This window comes from Sus scrofa, chromosome 2 (assembly GCF_054392235.1).
Source record: "Sus scrofa isolate SSC_HxYL_T2T_F1_AM1 chromosome 2, Sscrofa_HxYL_maternal_Yorkshire_Landrace_v2.0, whole genome shotgun sequence".
NCBI classification, from domain to species: Eukaryota; Metazoa; Chordata; class Mammalia; order Artiodactyla; family Suidae; genus Sus; species Sus scrofa.
The window spans coordinates 14,531,279-14,552,983 of NC_139384.1; the positions used below are offsets into that span (position 1 = coordinate 14,531,279).

At 36.6% G+C, this 21,705-nt stretch overlaps 2 protein-coding genes across 2 annotated transcripts; one reads left to right on the plus strand and one right to left on the minus strand.

Moving 5' to 3' along the window:
* The first annotated feature begins 2,906 nt into the window (after nucleotides 1-2,906).
* LOC146405132 (olfactory receptor 5M10-like) lies at nucleotides 2,907-3,854 on the plus strand. The gene has a single exon (XM_085015146.1). It carries the CDS (start codon nucleotides 2,907-2,909, stop codon nucleotides 3,852-3,854), a length of 948 nt encoding a protein of 315 aa, XP_084871272.1.
* Nucleotides 3,855-12,143: 8,289 nt separating this feature from the next.
* Nucleotides 12,144-13,127, minus strand: LOC146405133 (olfactory receptor 5M11-like). The gene has a single exon (XM_085015147.1). The coding sequence runs from the start codon at nucleotides 13,125-13,127 to the stop codon at nucleotides 12,144-12,146; it is 984 nt and encodes a 327-aa protein (XP_084871273.1).
* Nucleotides 13,128-21,705: the final 8,578 nt, after the last annotated feature.

Genomic DNA, 21,705 nt, shown 5'->3' on the forward strand with positions numbered 1-21,705 from the left:
TGATTTCACACACCACTACATTCAAGAAGAAAGACATATAAAGGGGATTGAGAATAAAGCTTTGGAAATCTATCTTAGCATAGTAAATGATCAGAAATAATAACTTATGTACATAATGATTTTCTTAAAGAGGGGGAAAATAAAACTCTCTAAACATTAAAAGGAAGTAAAGTACTAACATATGTTACATCAATGATAAGCTATATTATACTTTTAAATAAAGAACAATTAAAAAATTATTAAGTAATCTGGAATATGCTTATGCTACTATTTAGTTATAAAACACTAAAACCAAATTTTCATGCATACTTGATCAGGTGTTAAAATTTTGAGGAGGCAAGAAATTAAAGTTAATATATGTTTATTTAACAACCGTTGTTAATGATGTTCTAGGGACAATGATATAAAACTTTTCTCTAAGAAAGAAAAGTCTGACTCAAGAATGTGTATCCTATATTGAGAAGAATCTGTTTTACTTAAAAGAAACTAAGGAAATATTGTGAAATCTTTAAAACATACAGTATTCTTTCTTGAAATAACGAAATATATACGTCATGTTTATATACATGATGTAAATATCCAACAGAATACTACTCAGTCATAAAAAAGAATGAAATAATGCTACTGCAGCATTATAGATAGATCTAGAGATGATCATACTAAGTGAAATAAGTCAGAAAAAGACAAATATGATATCACTTATATGTGTCATCTAAAATTTGTGACAAATGAATATATTTACAAAACCCAGACTCATAGGCGTAGAAAACAAACTTATGTTAACCAAAGGGAAAAGGAGGTGGGGAGGGGTAAATTAGGAGTTTATGACTAGCAGATATTAACTGCTACACACAAAATCAATAAACAGCAGGTTCCTACTATATGGCAGAGGGAAGCATATTGAATATCTTGTAGTAAACTATAATAGAAAATAATTAGAAAAAAATAGAAAATTAATTCCTTCTCAGACAATGTTTTTGAGATTTAATTCGTATTAGTGCTTTGTTCATTTTTTATTTCTAAGTAGTTTCCCATTATATGGATATATCACAGTTTATTTCTGTACATGCCAACATATGTTTGAGTTACTTTGCGGAAATATGCCATTGTTTTTAGATAAAAATCCTAATATTTGCTGGATCATAGTTATACAAGAACTAAAACACTATAGATAATTTTAAGAGAAAAAAACTAATTTTCCAAAGTAGATGAATTACTTTACATTCCATCGAGTGATGTGTTATGAGAATTGTAGTAGATTCCCATTATCATTGTCTATTGGTTTTTGTCAATTGCTTTAATTTTTGCTATTGATGTGGATGTGCAGTGGTATCTCAAATAGTTATAATTTACATTTTCCTGACAAATTTATAGATATTGAAATCCTTCTCATACGTTATTGGGTCTTCACAAGTTTTCTTCTATGATATATCTATTAACATCTTAGAGTTTTTAATTGTCTGGTAGTATTTTGATCAGTGAAAAGCAGAGGATTTTTATGTATTCAGAATAAAAGTCCTTGTCAAAATGACAAAATGTATTTTTTTTCTGTTCTGTGACATTCCTAGTCTTTCTGCTCCTCAAGTCTCTTCTCTTACTTCACTTTCCTGCTTCTCATTCTCATTAGATGAACTCGCAGTGTTTATAGAGAAACTGGAGCTTTTGGACTGGAATTCCCTCATCCTTACAATAATATGTGATAAACTTAGCCACCTGTTGTAGCTAACTTCCATTGTACGAGATGTGATGAATGATGTCTCTATGTTAAAGTTCTCATGAACAGTATCAACAACTGTATGTAGGGTTATGCCGGCCCATTGGCCTCAGAGGAGAATCTAGTTCCCAAAGCATCAAATTAATGTTATGCTTTTCAGAAACAAAGACAATTTTAATTGGTTTTGTAGAATTACTTTACAAATACTCTAGAGAATATAATTAAGATATAGATTATAAATCCCCCCCCTTTTTTCAAAATGTGGTAAATCTGCTGTTACAGGTAGGTCATTTGATAAATTTGTTCACTAAATATGAGCTCTTTATTTTTTAATGGAAATTAGTTTCCCACCATGAGGAAAAAATTCATCAAAAACCGTCACCTTCAGTCTTCATAGCATTTGTTTCTGACGTTATGTTATACATCTTTTCTGCATCTTTTACATCCATTTGTTCTCTTACAATACATACTTCATGAGGTTGGGGAATCTCTTTGCTGCTGTAATCTCAGAGCCCAGAACAGAGAAAAAATATCCGTCTTTGTGATAAAAATTAATAAATGAGTCAATGAATGAATACTTCATTCTGCAATTTCTGAGTCATATGTTGACATAAATGTCACTAATTCAATGTCTTTGGAGTGGAATGAAGCCAGAAAACTATGAGTTTTAGGTGAAAATGCTCCAATGAACATATGTCTTCTATTTTGTATCTAAAAACAACAGGCTATCAGAGTTGGTGGGTCTCTGGAAACCAAACTTCCCTCTTTTGTCCATTTGAACGATGCCAATGATCTGCTGCTTTTATACCTGTTTTCATTCTTTCGAGTTTTTTTTCACAAGATAAAAAATATATAGTGCCATAAGAAGACAGGTAAAACTGTATAAGTACAAATAACATGCAATATTCTTATATTGTTATACATTAATTAATAAATAATATAGCTGCATAGTAATGTTTGATTAATGATATATGTATATACATATGAGAAAAACAGAGCGTGAGAGATAGAGACAGATAACACAGAGATAGAAGGTAGAAATTCTGACATGTTTGTTGAAAAAGAAAATTGACTGCTCCATAGATGAATCGACCAATGAGTACACAATAAAATGGATGGAATATATGCAGAATTTGGATCAGACAAAACTCCTCACTTCCTTTGTCACTTTCCGTTTTAAAGGGATAAGAATATGTCTTCCCCAAACCGCACTGTTGCGACAGAATTCATTCTCCTGGGACTCACGGATGACCCAGGGCTAGAGAAGATCCTGTTTGGGGTGTTTCTGGGGATCTACCTAGTCACACTGGCAGGGAATCTGGGCATGATCCTGCTGATCAGGACCAATCCCCACCTCCAGACGCCCATGTACTTCTTCCTGAGCCACCTCTCCTTTGTGGACATTTGCTATTCCTCCAACGTAACCCCAAACATGCTACGCAATTTCCTCGCACACCAGAAGACCATCTCCTACGCCGGGTGCTTCACACAGTGTCTTCTCTTCATTGCCCTGGTGATCACTGAGCTTTATATCCTGGCTTCAATGGCCTTGGATCGCTATGTAGCCATCTGCAGCCCTTTGCATTACAGCACCAGGATGTCCAAGCACATCTGCCTCTCTCTAGTCACAGTCCCTTACACCTGTGGCTTCCTTCATGGACTCTCTCAGACACTGCTGACCTTTCGCTTGTCCTTCTGTGGCTCCCTGGCGATCAATCACTTCTACTGTGCTGATCCTCCTCTCATAATGTTGGCCTGCTCTGACACCTATGTCAAAAAGATGGCAATGTTTGCAGTGGCTGGTTTTACTCTCTTAAGCTCTCTCTTTGTTATCCTCCTGTCCTACCTTTTCATCATCGCAGCCATCCTGAGGATCCGTTCTGCAGAAGGCAGGCACAAAGCCTTTTCTACTTGTGGTTCCCATCTGATGACCGTCACTCTATTTTATGGGACCCTCTTCTGCATGCACTTAAGGCCTCCATCTGAGAAGTCTGTGGAGGAGTCCAAAATAGTTGCAGTCTTTTATACATTTCTGAGCCCAATGCTGAACCCGTTGATCTATAGTTTACGGAACAAGCATGTGATCCATGCCATGCAGCAAATGATTAAGGGAACTTTTTTTCATAGAATTGCAGTTTAGGCATCTGTTCCTTTGTAATTACTGAGTGTCTGTAATTACATAGTGACTCCCTTTAAAATAAAACTTATTGGTTAATAGTCATAGTTTTTCTGTTTTCACAAACTCCCCTCAAACTTAATACCTTCAAGATACATTTTTTCATTAAAAACTTTAATATTGAAATGCAAAATTATTTTCTTTAGCAGAACCTCTGAAAATAAATTGGGTGGTATTCAGTAATTCCATATTATATTTTAATGTTTTACTGACTTGTGAGTAGATATTGTAATTAACTCACTCTGATGGTACTGCTAGAAATTGATTTCATTTGAATTTTATAGTTTACAGAACTAAAGTTATGTTCAAAATAAGATGATAGGTTTTACACTTAGTTTTTAGAATTTTACTTATTTATATATTTTTCTTTATATGGCCACACTGGTGGCATATGGAAGTTCCCCGGGCTAGGGGTTGAATTGGAGCTGCAGCTGCAGACCTACGCCACAGAAATATTGGATCCAAACCACATCTTCAACCTATGCCACAACTTGCAGCAATGCCAGGTCTTTAACACAATGGCTGAGGCCAGGGATGGAACACACATCTTCAGTGATACGATGTCTGGATCTCAACCTGCTGAGCCACAATGGGAACTCCTAGTGCTTCCTTTTTTTTGGATCGCACCTGGGGCATATGGAATTTCCCAGGTTAGGGGTAGAATCAGAGCTACAGCTGCTGGCCTACACCACAGCCAGAGCAACGGGGATCCAAGCTGCCTCTGAGACCTTCACCATAGCTCATGGCAATGCCAGATGCCCGACCCACTGAGCAAGGCCCGGGATTGAACATGCATCCTCGTGGATACTAGTCGTGTTTTTTTCCACAGTGCCACAACGGGAACTCCTTAATTTTTTTTAAGTTATGAAATAATTTCTTCTCCAATGTGTCATTTAGAACAATGACTCTGGTGCCTGATTAATCACTAGAATAATCTCCGGGAAATTTTAAATATATGGATCACCCACAGGTTGAAACTTACTGTAATCTTTTTTTTTCCACAACCCAAATCAGAGATATCCTGAGAAAATTTTTGTACATTTTTAAACATTGGTTATGCCTCTTATTATGGAAAATAATCTGTCAACCCCTGTTTAAAAATTTTTGATGATACAGATTCCATCATCAGTAAAGTATAGTGGCATTCTAGGTGTATTTTTCATGTGGTAGCGCTGACCTAGGTCTAATTTATTGAGAGTAAATGGAGCCTATCATTTGGATTAAAACAAGCCCTGAAACAGTATACAAATGAATACATGTTCAGGTAACTCTCTGGCAGAGGACACCCAATGTTTACTTCATTTCATAAAACTGTCTGTGACATTACTTTCTACGCAACGTTGTTCTAGTAGTTTTCAAAATTCCTGCTGAGAAAATCAATAGTGTAGAAGCTTAAAGATAGAAAGAGATACACAATTCATCCCCATTGTATGCGCATTAGTGGTCAACTAAATGATGATGTGTTGAAACACATCGTAAACTTTTAAAAATTTGTCCTAAGTGTTTGTATTCTAATATTATGCCCTCTGGTTTTAATTAAGACCACAATACTAGATACTAATATGAAATCAACTCCATATTTACTGTAATGTATTCAAATTATTTTCCAGAAAATCACCCAGATGACCATCAGTTTTAAAAAACTGAGCTGCATTAAGTCTTAATTGATCGAATAAGGTTGATTCTATTTACTAAAAATAAATAAAAGCACAGACGGTTGTGAGGAAGTAATTTTATCAGAAATATCTTCCAAACCAAAGGACAACTTCTTTACATATTTTGTTATATATTCTCAAATAAATTGGCATGCATATATATTCTGATAATTCATAAATAAAAATTGGAATAGTATGCCATATACAAGTTTGAATATTGATATTTCACTTGATAGTATAGTGTTTGTATTTTTATACAGACTAAATTTTTCAGCGAACGTAATTTCTGATGTAGTATAATACACAATATCCAATCATACTTGATTTCAGTTATAAAAATACCATGTATCAGTTGCAGAAAAGCACATTGAAAAATACTGAAGATTTTTGTAACTTTTAATATTTAAGATTTTTCAATTTTAGAATATTATTTAATATCAATTTTGGAATAAAAGCAGCACAATTTATTTGTAATCTCCTAATAAAAGAGAGATCCTCTCTGCATTTGATGTATTTTTTCCATTTAGCTTATCTCACAAACCGTTATTCCATCATATTGATGCTCTTATTGTTAGAATTGATTCATATCTCTAAGTATATAATCCTCTGATTTCCCTTAGGATAGATTTCTAAATGTGGAAATGCTGATTTTAATCTTGGACACTTTAAAAATCATTCATTGCTAAATTTTTCTGTGAATAAACTTTTCTCTAGAAGACATGAATCATTTACATTTATAACTGGTAATATTCGAGAGTAATCATTTCACCATAACCTTATTTTTTCTTTTTAAAAATAAAAGTTGATTTATGGTATCATATTAATTTCAGGGGTACAGCATAGTTATTCAGTATTTTTACACATTATACCCTATTTAAAGTTACTGTAAAACATTGACCATGTTCCTTGCGTTGTACATTATGTTTTTGTAGCTTATTTATTTTACCCATAGTAGTTTGTATCTTTGAATCTCTTATCCCTATCTTGCTCCTACCCCCTTCCCTCCTCTCACTGATAATCACCTGTTCTTCGTATATGTGACTCTATTTCTCTTTCTGTTTGCTGTTGTTATTTTCTCTCTCTTTTGTGTATGTGTGTGTGTGTGTGTGTGTGTGTGTGTGTGTATTTGTCTTTTTAGGCCCTCACCCACGGCATATGGACGTTCTCAGGCTAGGGGTCTAATTGGAGCTGCAGCTGCCAACCTATGCCACAGCCATAGCAATGTGGGATCTGAGCTCTGTCTGCGACCTACATCACAGCTCACAGCAACGAGGGATCTTTAACCCACTGAGTGAGGCCAGGGTTTGAACCTGCAACCTCATGGTTCCCAGTCTGATTTGTTTCTGCTGCGCCACAATGGGAACTCCTATTTTGTTACATTCATTCACTGAAATTTATTAACATTAGAAAATAATATTTAAGCTTGTCTGCTTCTTTGTTATGTCATCTGAGATTCTCAGGAAAGGAATGTGTTTTCATTCAAACAGAATTCAAATATATATTTAACAAATAAAGTATATAATTTCAATTTATTGATCATTTTTGATACTTCTGATGATTACTCACTTGAATATTTACATTTTTGGAAAAAACGATAATTTTTCATTTGTCTTATGGCTTTTTTCCATTCTAAAATTAAATAAGCAATTATCTATAATACATTATCATTTTTTCACAGCCATCTCATATAGGAACATCTTTAATATTCTAAATAAAGTTTTGTTGTCTATTGTAATATTATGTATAACTTTTTTCTTAGATGTTAATATGTTAATCTATTTCCTCCTGCTGTTTATTGAGCAATGTTTTATCATTTCACTAATTTGTGATATTTTCTTCATCGTACACTGAGTTAATCCATTATTTATCTTTGTCTAATCTCTATATATATTTTAAATTAAATTGTAATTTATGCAGATTTAAAGTGTTTTAATTTCTAGCTGAGAAATTCCATAATGATAATTCGTCCTTGTCAAATTTATCTCAGGAGAATATAAATCAGAGTTTCTAGTTCTCCAATTTTTTTTTTTTTTTTTTTTTTTTTTTTTTGCTTTTTAGGGGCCGCACCTGGGGAATATAGAGCTTCCCAGGCTAGGGGTCGAATGGGAGCTGCAGCTGCCAGCCTACACCTCAGCCACAGCAGTGTGGGATCCAAGCCCTGTCTGCAACATACACCACAGCTCACAGCAATGTCAGATCCTTAACCCACTGAGCTAGGCCAGGGCTCGAACCTGCATCCTAATAGATACTAGTGGGATTCATTTCCACTGAGCCATGGTGGGATTTAAACTTGGAAGTAGGAATTCCCATCAAGGGTCGGTGGTTAAGAATCCGACTAGGAACCATGAGGTTGTGGGTTCGATCCCTGGCCTTGCTCAGTGGGTTGAGGATCTGGCATTGCCGTGAGCTGTGGTATGGGTTGCAGATGTGGCTCGGATCCCACGTTGCTGTGGCTCTGGCGTAGGCTGGTGGTTACAGTTTGGATTAGACCCCTAGCCTGGGAAGCTCCATATGCCATGGGTGCAGCCCTAAAACAAACAAACAAACAAACAAACAAACAAAACCAAAAAAACTTAGAAGTAATGCATATCACTTTTCGGTTTATGAACTATATCTATCTATATACACACACATACATAAAAATCAAACAATAAAGTATGACTATATATATAATACATATTCATTGTAAATTATTTGAAAAATGCAAAAATATTTTACTATTATATTGCTATAGTGTGGTCATGACCCAGAGAGGAGATATATGGAATGGGGGAGAAAATTAAGTAAACTTGGGATATTAATGCTTTTATTTATGAACACTTTTACATAAACATTTATTTTGCACTATTTCAGTGTTTGTAATGCAAAATATTTTTTCAACAAAGGTATCTAAATACAGTCTTATTCCTGGTGGGATTTTTCTTTTTCCAACAACCGTTTCCTAAAAGAATTGACCTGCCCATATGTACCCTCAACTGTGAGTCATTTAATTACTGAAAAATTTTTGTGTTGATCATAGTGAAAATAAGCATTAAACATTTCATATTGAGAAAAAAATCTCTCAGCTTTATAGGAGTGAGAGCAATTCACAACAGAAAAGTCACTGGCATTTGACTTAAAATAATTTAATTATTTTGCTCAAATAATTTAAAATTAAGCAACACCCACCAGACTCACAAAGGGTTTTGTCTCAAGTCAGAAAAAAATGGAAACAGTATTAAACTTAAGTTTATAGAAATCACATGAACAATGACATGTTGAAGGCTATGAATAGAAAAATAATAAAAATTAACAAATGTTAAAATTAATGACTAAAATTACTGGTCATCAAAAATACAAATTAAGGAGTTCCAGTCGTGGCTCAGTGGTTAACGAACCTGACTAGACTAGTATCCTTGAGGACTTGGGTTCGATCCCTGGCCTAGCTCAGTGGGTTAAGGATCCAGCATTGCCATGAGCTGTGGTGTAGGTTGCAGATGCAGATCAGATCTGGCGTTGCTGTGGCTGTGGAGTAGGCTGGTGGTCACAATTCTGATTCAACCTTTAGCCTGGGAAACTCCTTCTGCTGTGGGTGTGGCCCTAAAAGGAAAAAACAAATACAGATTAAGATACTATTTTGTATATCTGTATTTGAGAGGAAAACAAAAAACAAACAAACAAATGAAATACCTGGCCCTTTCGAACATTGGTGATGTCAGGAAAAATAATAATACACAATTCTCTGGAAATCATTTAATGTTATGTTTTGGGGAGTCTTAAAAAAGTTTCTACCCTTTTACTCAGTCCTGTTTTAAAAATGTGCTGAAGGCGTAATAAGAAACTTGGGTAAAGATTTTCATTGCCATGTTTAGAGCTGAGTGAAAGGGAACAAGTGATATGCTAATACAGGCAGCCCTCTCTTTGCATGATCTGCTTAATTGTACCCATACAACTGGGAAATATGTCCTTGCTTTGCGTGAATCTCAGTGACCACAGCACTGTGCAAAGGGAGGACTTCCTGCATTCAATACACAGTTACGCACAGGCAGATGCCAGACAGAGCAGGGGCTGCATGGATGTAACTAGAACCCCTGGAAGGGGTGCTGGCTGTAGTCACAAGGGAGAATGTCACTCTCACGTGACAGATTTTGCATTAGAATGTTATACAGACATTAAAATAGAGAAGCTCCCAATTAAGAAAAGGCCATATCTTTTCATGCAGTTTATTTACAGAAAAAGGATACTTCAATACATATAGCTGTAAAATACTAGGATTAAGGAAAATTAAAATTCATTCTTTATATCTATGCGCCAATTTTCCCTTGTAAAGAGTTATTGCTGTTATTTATTTCTTTAAATTTTTTGTTGTCTTCTTAGGCCCACACCCATAGCACATGGAGGTTCCCAGGCTACCGGTCAAATCTGAACTGTAACTGCTAGCGTGACCCACAGCCATAGCAACTTGGGATCCAAGCCAAGCAGCATCTGTGACCTACACCACAGCTCATGGCAATGCTGGAGGATCCTTAACCCACTGAGTGAGGTCAGGGATAGAACCTACGTCCTCATGGATACTAGTCGTCAGACTCATTTGTTTCTGCTGAGCCACTGCAGGAACTCAAAGTTATTGCTTTTATAAGCAAGAAAATAAATAACAAATGCATATTTCCAAACTCATCCAGATATAAAATTAAAAGATCTTTATTTATGGATATTAGAATTTAAATATGATAGTAGGAAAAAGCAGGGGTTAAAACTTGTTCTCTAGGGTGGGGGAAAAACTGTAATGGTAATGTATACATGTAAGGATAACCTGACCCCCTTGCTGTACAGTGGGAAAATAAAAAATAAAAAAAAAAATAAAAGTATTAAATTGATGATCATCCAGAGTCCTAATTCAAGCTTCTATTATTTTTCCCTTTAAAAATACTGTGCTTTAGAATAGACTTAGATCTTCAGGCATTAACAAAGCTATCTTTATGTGGGTGTTAGGAGAGAGGGATGAGGGCACATGAGAATCACTATCTCCCTCTTCACTGTTTTAATCTGGAACCCAAATTTTTCTTTCTTACAGAAATTCATTTCTCAAGAGAAATTTCCTCCAAATAAAGCATTTATTCTTCTTGAAATTAAATATCACTAGCCCAGTAGCTATGATACTATACTATAAAATTGAGAAAAAGTGAAAAAAATTGGATTCCATTTGTTTCTGTTGCATGAATACTTTCTATATTGTATTTATATCTACTATATTCACACAATAAAATGATACTCCTAATGTTATTAAGGATGTAGGGAAACTAGGGTACACATTTGTTGGTGTTGATTTCATATGTGACCATGTCCAAAAAGAAAAGAAATATGAAGACACCCAAGAATAAAACTGTGGTAATTTATCTTAACATAACTGATTGGAAGTAAGAACTTCTATGCATAAAGATTTTCCTAAAGTGGAAAAATTAAAATTCCCTAAGTATTAAAAGGAAGTGGTGAACTATATATGTCGTATCACAGTTAAGTTATATTATGCTTTTAAGTAAAGATCAATTTCAAAGATTATCAAGCAGTCTGGATTATGCTTGCACATATTTAGCTGCAAAACACTAAAACCAAATTTTCATGTGTATTAGAATAGCTTTTATTTTAAAATTGTTTGTGGCTGGACAAGAACTGAAAGATACTATTTAAAATTATGTCAGAAATAATATTGTAGGGACAAAATGATCTAAATCTCTTACATAAGAAATAAAAATTATATATTAGGCATGGGACACTCCCATTCATAAGGGTGTCTGTTTGATGAAAGGACGCTAAGGAAACAAATCATTTGGTTCTTAAAATGTAAAGTATCAGGTTTTTTTGTTGCAATAATAATATCCATATAGTTTTGCACTCAAGAGTAGTAGACCCAAAAATTAATCCAAAGTTTACTCAGAACAGATATTGAAAATTAGAGACATGAAATTTTTTGGAGAAGATAATCAAATTTCATGAAAAGAATATAAATATATGTAATCTGTCCTAGGGAATATGTTACAGCATATTTGAGGAACTATACTGTAATGCATGTCACTTTGCTGGAAAGAATAGCTCAGTGATGCTCAACATTGGTAACCTAGGAAGTAAAAGGAAGAACTGCTCTGCTAATTAGTCAAGAGGAAGTGAATTCCTGAGTGAGACTAAAACTTGAAACTGCCTAATCATAAACAGCTTACTTCTGCTGCTCTTTCCTACCAATCAGCATTTCCAAACAATTCCTCAATTCTTTGTTTGCATTAGATTCTCATTGATCCTGACCTCTGCATATAGAATGTTATTGCTAGGAGTTCCCATCATGGCTCAGTGGTTAGGGAACGCTACTGGCATCCATGGGGATGCGGATTTGATCCCTGGCCTTGCTCAGAGGGTTGAGAATCCCGTGTTGCTGTGGCTGTGGCATAGGCCTGCAGCTGTGGCTCCAATTTGACCCCTAGCCTGGGAACCTCCATATGCTCCGGGTGCGGCCCCAAAAAGACAAGAATGAAATAAAACAGAAAGTTATTGCTAGTCCAGATAATTTCATTCCAATGTTGGCAGAACCAACAACAGATACTTTTGGATTGTTTTACAGACTTATTTTTCATTGGGAAACTGTTAAAATAGAACTTTTCTCCCTTGTCCTAAGTTTTCTTGTACATGCTCTTCTTAAAGCCTGTTTCACATCCTTGTTCCTCAAGCTATAGATAAACGGATTCAGCATGGGACTCACGAAAATACAAAACACCGACACAATTTTCCCCTGTTCAACAGATTGTTCATTTGCGGGTCTCAGATACATGCAGAAAAGGGACCCATAGAACATTGTGACAGCTGTCAGGTGGGAGCCACAGGTGGAGAAGGCTTTGCGCTGCCCTTCACGGGAACGGATCCTCATGATGGTGATGAAAATGAAAAAGTAGGAGATGAGGATGATGAGGAGGGAACCTGTGAGGTTAATCCCTGCAGACACAAACAGGGCAGTTTGCTTTATGTAAGTGTCAGAACATGTCAACATTAGGAGGGGTGGGTCAGCGCAGTAGAAATGGTTGATGGTGTTGGGTCCATAAAAGGACAAGCGAGAGGTCAATATTACCTGCATGGTGCCCACTGTAGATCCCCAGAGATAGGGGAAAGTGACCAGGCAGATGCAACGTGGCCTGGACATTCTGCTGTTGTAATGCAAAGGTCTGCAGATTGCCATGTACCTGTCGTAGGCCATGGCACCAAGCATGTAATACTCGGTAAGGAGCAGAGTCACAAAAACAAAACATTGGGCCAGACACCCTACGTAGGAAATGCTTTTCTTCTTGGATAAGAAATTAGCAAGCATCTGAGGAGAGACATTAGTGGAATAAAAAATATCTACACATGCTAAGTGGGTGAGGAAAAAGTACATGGGGGTTTGCAGCTGGGGAGTGAATTTGATTAATAAAATCATCCCCAAGTTCCCGGTCAGCGTTATGAGGTAAATCAGGAGAAACACCACAAAAAGGATGGGCTGCAGCTCTGGTTGAGCGGTCAGTCCCAGCAGAATAAACTCAGTTGCTTCAGTGCCATTGTGTTGGGGAAATACCTTCCTCTTCATTTTCTCTACTAAGAGAAGAATAATTTTTCAGATATGTATTTCAGAATTTATTTTTCAGATATCAAAAGAGAAACGAATTGTATGCAGTTCAAGAAGACACACAATTAGCACTAAAACCAAATGGTTTTGAGAAGAGAAGTTCAAATAAGTTATTGCAAGAGTTTCAATAGATACCTTCAGATGGTTGGTGGTGCTGATTAAAACTGGACGATATATTTGATAAATATGTTTTGAAGTTCATGCACCACCTGTGTTGGCATCTTTGCAACCCCCATCTTAATTCAACTAGCCCATATGGAATTCGATTTAGCCCTTTGGCGTCCCTCTTTAGGCTGTAGAATCAGAACCCCTGATACTCAGCCATAACTACTGCCATCGTCTGATTATGCCATAAATGCTCGATTGGGCAATGAAGAGAATGGTTGCCTTTCTCACATCGGTTCTGTCATTGTCACCGAAAGCAAACCTTCCACAATCGGAGTGGCATATACTTCTTGAGAGCCTGTTGTACATTTATTCAGATTCAGTTTCTTCTTTATTTCTTCCTTACTCTCCAGCAGCAGTAAACTTCTCCCGGTCCTTTGATGTTCTCCATCCCATTGCCTTTGTTCTATATCAAGAACTGGTCATCTGGGTTATTTCTTACCCTAATACTTGCTATATATTAGATTCACATTTCTATTAATCTCATACCTTTGACTTCATACCTAATAAAGAAACTCTAGGAAAGTCTCATCCGCTCACCTTTAACACATTATGTACTGAATCTTAAAATATCTTGGCAGCATTTTCTCCACACCTGTCAGGTCTACAGTAAAATTAGCTCTTGCTTAAGCTACTTAATAATTTTCCTTCTTCCACAGTTGAAAGCTTCTATCCTCCCACACAAGCCACTGATCTTTTATGAACATAAAAACATCATGCTACTGATCTGGTAAAGTGGTCCAAGACTTTTCACTACACTTGGGCTAAAATCTAGACGTCTTACCAGAGTCTAGAGGGACTTGTGTAATGTCTTTCAAACTCTTCCACCACTTTCTCTTTAGTCCTTTTCTCCTGCCATATTGACCATTTTGCTGTTTCTTTCATTATTTAAAATTCAAAATATAGTTGATTTACAATGTTGTGTCAATTTCTACTGTACAGAAAAGTGACCAAGTCATACATATATACATATACATGTATACATATGTGCCTATACGTGTGTGTGTGTGTGTGCATGTGTGTATATATACATATATATATATGAAAGGGAATATGTGTGTGTGTGTGTGTGTGTGTGTGTGTGTGTGTGTGTGTGTGTGTATGAAAGGGATATGTGTATTCCTTCCGTTTCTTATATCTTCCATCATGGTCTATCCCAAGCTGTTTCTTGAACATTCTGACCACATTCTTGCTTCAGGGCCTTTGCACATACTGTTCCTTCCACCTAGAGTGTTCTTCCCTGGGACCCTTAAGTGACTCATTTCATCATTTCATTTAGATCTCACTTCTAATAACATCTACACTGAAAGGCATTGCCTGGTCTCTTGTCTCAGTTACTCCATCCCCAAAACAGATTAATTGTAAACCATATTTTTTTCTCATATCATTTATTGCTTCTGAGAGTATTACTTATTTATACAAATAGCTGTTAGTTTCATGTTTTATTGGAATGTGAGCCCACATAGGGGCAGGAACTTTTTGTGCGGTATAGCCCCAGAATCTGAGCAAATGCTTTAATTATGGTCAATAAGCAGCATCTATCCATTAACTTTGCCACTTACATACATTAATTGATTTTCCATGGCATGTGGATTTCTTACCTCCATGATGTAAGAGAGATGGAGTTACTACAGACATCTCCAGATGTCATGCAAACAATGTACAGGAGGGAAGCACCATTACGGGGTGGTTATAATAATGCAATCTAGTGATAATGATACCTGATTTAAGCCCTTGATAACTGGCAGTTAAAAATGGCAGGGTGCTCTTTTGGGAACAGGTGGATGTTGACTGAAACAAGGAGTTATAGTTATCTCTACAGCAAATTTTGCAAGGGTAGGAGGACACAGAAAGATCACATTTTTTTTTTTTGTCTTTTTGCTATTTCTTTGGGCTGCTCCCACGGCATATGGAGGTTCCCAGGCTAGGGGTTGAATCGGTGCTGTAGCCACCAGCCTACGCCAGAGCCACAGCAACATGGGATCCGAGCCGCGTCTGCAACCTACACCACAGCTCACGGCAACGCCGGATCATTAACCCACTGAGCAAGGGCAGGGACCGAACCCGCAACCTCATGGTTCCTAGTTGGATTCGTTAACCACTGCGCCACGACGGGAACTCCAGAAAGATCACATTTTTAAATGGAGAACTCTATTGCTTTATTAAAATCATATATTCATACATATAAGACTCAGATCAGTGGTTACAGACACTGTCTTCACATTGGAATCAGGTGCGGAGTTTCTATAAAATCACTGATCCTTGGGTCCCAGCTCAACTGAGGTGGGTACACAAGTTGGTGTATTTTTAACAAGTTTTAATGCACAGCCAGGGCCGAAGAAGTTAGTAAAACAATTGAGATGATATGCTTAATCTAAATAAAAGGAGTCATAATTTTACCCTCTGATAATTTACACCATCCCCTTTCAGTGAATTCTGAGGCATTGCACTAAACCCCCTAATCATGGAATTATCATCATCAAAGGTATACAGACATTTGTTAATTAACTTTTTTTTCTTTTTAGGGCCGCCCATGGCCCATGGCATAAAGAAGTTCCCAGGCTATGGACTGAATAGAGCTGCATCTGCCAGCCTATGCCATAACCACAGCAATGCCAGAACTGAGTCATGTCTATGACCTATTCTGCAGCTCATGCCAAAGCCAGATCCTCAACCCACTGAGGAGGGCCAAGGATAGAACACACATCCTCATGGATACTAGTTGGGTTCTCAACATGCTGAGCCCAAACAGGAACTCTGTTAATTAACCATAATGAAGGAAAAATCCCATTCTATGATTTCAGCCCTTGTAACATTCTTTAGGTTTTAGGAAGCTGGAAAAGAAAATATCTTTCTGAGAGACTCTGTGACTTTAAGTTTTCTTACATTCAGGAAATAGAAGGAAAAGGAAGAAAACTTTGTCAAGGATAACACCCTTTTATTATTAATTATATGTTGTTGTGGGCTTAGTTCTGGGATTCATGTGGAGAAACACCATTTGTGAAAAGATTTAGTATAATTATGTTTCAAGTTAGGAGCTGAAGTGAGGGAGTGGAAGAGAAAGACTTATTGTTCTCATTCTCACTAATGTATTCAGAGTTGTAAAAACACCAATGCACATTGCTTGTGCTGAATGGTGTCTGAGAATTTTTCAGTCCCCCCCTTAAATAGCTTGATGCCATGGATCTCCACCATATGGCTGCACTCCAAATTGTTGAGATCCTCTTCATTTCATGAGGAAGGTACGTGAGAAAATGAGAGTGATAAAGATATTCCAAAAGAAGATAACAGCTAAATGTATAAAATCATTACAGTTCAAATAGTAGAACTATTAAAAAGAATCACCATTATACTTAGCATAGGTAAGAATTAAAGATTCATGCATGGAGTTCCCTGGTGGCTCATTGGGTTAGGAATCTAGCATTGTCACTGCCGTGGCTGGGGTCCCTGGCCTGGAAACTTTCACATGCCATGGGTGTAGCCAAAAAGAAAAAAAAAAAACAAACCCAGACACACAAAACAAGATCCATGACCAATGCAGGGGGAAGAAAACCAAAAATTTTTAAATCTCTATACAGTCTTTTCTAAGAACATTGGCCAAACAGGATGATTCAGCTGAAATTTCAATAAAATTCACAGCAGTGTTGGAAGCAACACAAATACGGTAGAGAAAAGTATATTCCCCTTGAATAAAACAATGTAAACCTGTTTTGATGATTCTGGATATACCAAAGCTATCATATTTCAATGCAAAACTAAGTTGGGAAAACCTGAGAAATCCTTTCAAATGAAGAAGACATTTTATATATTTATTTGTTTATTTTATTTAATTTTATTTATTTATTTATTTATTTTTGTCTTTTTAGGGCCACACTCACAGCATTTAACCTAACACTCACCTTTAACCTAACACTCATTTACCAAATCCCTTTACACTTTCCTCTCAAAAAATAAGTGTTTGAAATCATTTTGGAACATGTGGAGTGGGAGTATATTTTCTTGTGCCAAATTCTAAGATGCTAGGATCGGAGAATGAAAACAGGTTAGAAGGGAAGTATGATGTTTGGACTTTTTAAATTCCAAAAATTAGCTAACACTCCACATATAACTCTACTCTAAATCCTGGCTATATTGTGAAATGAATCTGTAAGTAAAGTCAGGGATGGTAGCAAGGCCTGCCTGACCTCCGAATACATCACAAGTCACCTGCTGCCTTTGACGGAAAAAGTCTGGGGTCTGTCTGCCTGCTGCTTGGTCTTAATGTGGCATTTCTTAGAGTCACTACTCATTGCATTTTTATGTTCGAAAGAGGAAATAGTAAGAAATCAAAAAATATTTCTTATGAATTCTTGGTTTTCAGAATCGTCAGACTTACCTGTGAAGGAATGGTGGTTTCTTAGGTTCTTTAGAAGTCCCCCAAATTGGAGGATTTATACCTGAATGGCTACCTGGGGAGAGGAGTGGGGCGAGGCTCATCCCTGAAGCCCTCATCAAGAAGTTACCTAGGGATGTTATTAGAACTCCCTCTGGAAGTGGTTACAAAAGTCACATCCTAATGAACAGGATCTTTTTTTTTATTTTTTATTTTTTATTTTTTATTTTTTTATTTTTTCCCACTGTACAGCAAGGGGGTCAGGTTATCCTTAGATGTATACATTGCAATTACAGTTTTTTCCCCCACCCTTTCTTCTGTTGCAACATGAGTATCTAGACATAGTTCTCAATGCTACTCAGCAGGATCTCCTTGTAAATCTATTCTAGGTTGTGTCTGATAAGCCCAAGCTCCCGATCCCTCCCACTCCCTCCCCCTCCCATCAGGCAACCACAAGTCTCTTCTCCAAGTCCATGATTTTCTTTTCTGAGGAGATGTTCATTTGTGCTGGATATTAGATTCCAGTTATAAGTGATATCCTATGGTATTTGTCTTTGTCTTTCTGGCTCATTTCACTCAGTATGAGATTCTCTAGTTGCATCCATGTTGCTGCAAATGGCATTATGCCATCCTTTTTTATGGCTGAGTAGTATTCCATTGTGTATATATACCACTTCTTCCGAATCCAATCATCTGTCCATGGACATTTGGATTGTTTCCATGTCCTGGCTCTTGTGAATAGTGCTGCAATGAACATGCGGGTGCATGTGTCTCTTTTAAGTAGAGCTTTGTCCGGATAGATGCCCAAGAGTGGGATTGCAGGGTCATATGGAAGTTCTATGTATAGATTTCTAAGGTATCTCCAAACTGTGAACAGGATCTTAATGTGTGGGTTGATCATTAGAAGCTCACAGTGTCTTTTAGTAAATGTAAAAGCGCATAGTCCCAATTTTGACATTGGGAGTAGTTCTCAGACGGCCGAAACGCTCTCCCATTCTTTGTAATAAAATATCTCTTCTTACCTTATCCTCAACTGGAATAATGTTTCTGTCTTCTGATTCTCCACGGCTGTTTTTCTGCCTCTTTCATGATCCTTGTCTCCTTTTATAACTTTTCTATTTCTTTTAAGGACAGTAAGTGTCTGAAGACAGCATTCATGTCAATTTCATTTGATTTCTCCAGTTGCAATCTGTAAATATTTGGGTTCATAGGTAAAATGTAGTGAAGACTTATTGAATAAATACCAAACGATGATGATAAACAGAGGGGTGTGAATTAGTGGTTTTTCATGTAAACTGTACCTTACCTCATTTTCACTGGTAATCTAAGGTAATTTCATCTCATGAACTAAAGTGCAAATTCCAGGGGAATCAGCTTTTAAACTCTCAGATCTAATAAACAGTTAGTTTACATGAAATTAGTTCAAGTAGATGTATTAGCTTAGATCACTTATATGTAGATATGTTTAGTTTATGATTCTTGATAACTGTTAACTCATATACTATTTCCTTTTAGGTCTTGTCTACACTAGTATTTGAGACAAATCCTATTATTTCTGGTTAGGTTTATAAGAATGCTATTACAGATAACAACAAAAATAGGAAAATAGTCTTACATCTTCTGTATGATTAAACCAATCTTTCTTTTCCAAACTCCATTCACCTTTTATGCTTGATGTTTAAAAAATGTTGATTATGACAGAAAAAAATTAAAGAGCCCTAAGTCATGCCTTTCAGCATGGAAATAGTAACAATCAATAGAAAAAATAGCAAAAGGTTATTCAAGGGCTTAGGAGATCTCTCTGAGACTGGGTGTCCCAATCTCCTTGTTGTAGACTTTAGCCTTGAGTCCATTTGTTGGATAGCCAAAGCAAAGTCAACTTTGGGCTCAGCTTACTTAAGCAGTTCATGCTTGGACCTGAGTTAATGCTCCTACAGTAACTTTAGTTTCCATGGGGCATAACCAGTAACCTGGTTTCCAAATTTCCAGTGTCTTCCTAATAGAGAAATATGAAAACAGCTAAAATTTGATGATGAAGACATGTGTACCAGAGAAGTGGACCACTGTACAGTAGACTTCTTAGACTAGGTCCCGATGAATATAAAGACCCTAAACAGAGTCCATAATTCCCTCAAGAGCCAAGCTGCAGCTGGGCCAGCAGAGAAAATTAGCAGGCTCTGTCCAACCGAGAGAGTAATGACCCCAAGACACATTTGTGCTGGTGGATAGCAGCAGGGCAGAGGAACCATGCAGGTGAGAGGCCAAGAGATACTAGAGAGAAGCACACAAATAATGGATGCAGATCAAAGCCTCTCTTCCCCATGCTGGGAGGTCTCATGAGTCATATGAGGGGGAAAAGCATTAAACTATGAGGACTGAGCATTTAGCTAAAAAGAAAGATCAACTAAGACTTTATTAAATAATTGACTAAGTCCAAAATTCCTCTTTCAAGGAAAACCATTCTTCACCAGTCTACATGTAATTATACCTTGACATAACAACTCTAGCAATATGATGATTAAAGCTATTGGTCATTAATATTTTTCTGAAAAGATGAGATAAATATACTATATATATTATATATTTTTCTGAAAAGATGAGATAAATATTGTGTATATATATATATATATATGTTGCCATAAACATGCAAAGAATGAATAAATAAAGCACATAAAAGCACTTTGTCAGGTGGGCAGAGACCCTACTGATTAGGGGGGAAAAAGGCCATATAAATTCTTTAATTTGTCATTCTGAAAATGCTTTTCTGTTGAGTTGGTTTATTGACATGGGTAAAACTATCCTATAATATTATTATCTCATGTTTTATGACATTTAGTCCTAAATACATGTTATTGTCAAATCCCTCATTAAATATATTGGTTAGAAGAAATTACATTTATTTATTTATTTATTTATTTATTGTTTTTTTAGGGCCACACTTGCAGCACATGGAGTTTCCCAGACTAGGGGTCAAACAGGAGCTACAGCTTCCAGCCTACACCATAGCCACAGCAACATGGGATCTGCGCCTTATCTGTGACCGACACCACAGGTCACGGCAACGATGGATCCTTAACCCACTGCGCAAGGCCAGGGATTGAACTGGCATCCTCATGGACACTAGTTGGGTTCATTAACCGTTGAGCCATGACAGGAACTCTAGAAATTACATTTTAAAGTGTAGTTAAGAAATTGTATTTCAGGGAGTTCCTGTCATGGCGCAGTGGTTAACGAATCTGACTAGGAACCATGAGATTTTAGGTTCGATCCCTGGCCTCGCTCAGTGGGTTAAGGATCCGGCATTGCCGTGAGCTGTGGTGTAGGTTGCAGATGCAGCTCGGATCCTGCGTTGCTGTGGCTCTGGCGTAGGCTGGCAGCTACAGCTCCGATTAGACCCCTAGCCTGGGAACCTCCATATGCCGCAGGAGCGGCCCAAGAAACGGCAAAAAGACAAAAAAAAAAAAAAAAAAAATGTATTTCTTCCCTTAAGATGATATGTTAAGTTCATTATAAAATTTGAATTTGCTCATTGATGTTATGTACCACAATGACCTCATGGGCATTTTTTACAATCGACTTCAACATTACATACTCTGTACAAATGCCTTTGGTAGTTGCAATTCTCTCTGACTTTTTAAAATTCAGGTTGAACAAATATAATTATTTTATAGTAGATTCACTATAAAATACATACTTTAAAGTTTTACCATATCTCTGCTCAGATGACTGGGACTCTTGTGGAAGAGGAAAGCAGTTACAGAGAATTTAAAAAGCTGCCTTTTCACAATTTATTTATATTTTATGGTGGTAAAGTGCATACATTTGCAGCTCTCTTAGTTTGACAGTTACTACCATCTGTTGAATATTTATTAGATCCCAGAAACAAGTGTGATAAATGTTTTAAAATAGATACACATATTTATTATCAAGGAAAAATAAAACTTCTTTAATATTTACAATATCTCTGTGCGAGAGATAGTATAACTTATTTCTTAGAGATGA

Bases quoted from the DNA above. Each gene is read 5' to 3' on its own strand.
- LOC146405132 (XM_085015146.1), top strand. From the start codon at position 2,907: ATGTCTTCCCCAAACCGCACTGTTGCGACAGAATTCATTCTCCTGGGA.
- LOC146405133 (XM_085015147.1), bottom strand. From the start codon at position 13,127: ATGAAGAGGAAGGTATTTCCCCAACACAATGGCACTGAAGCAACTGAG.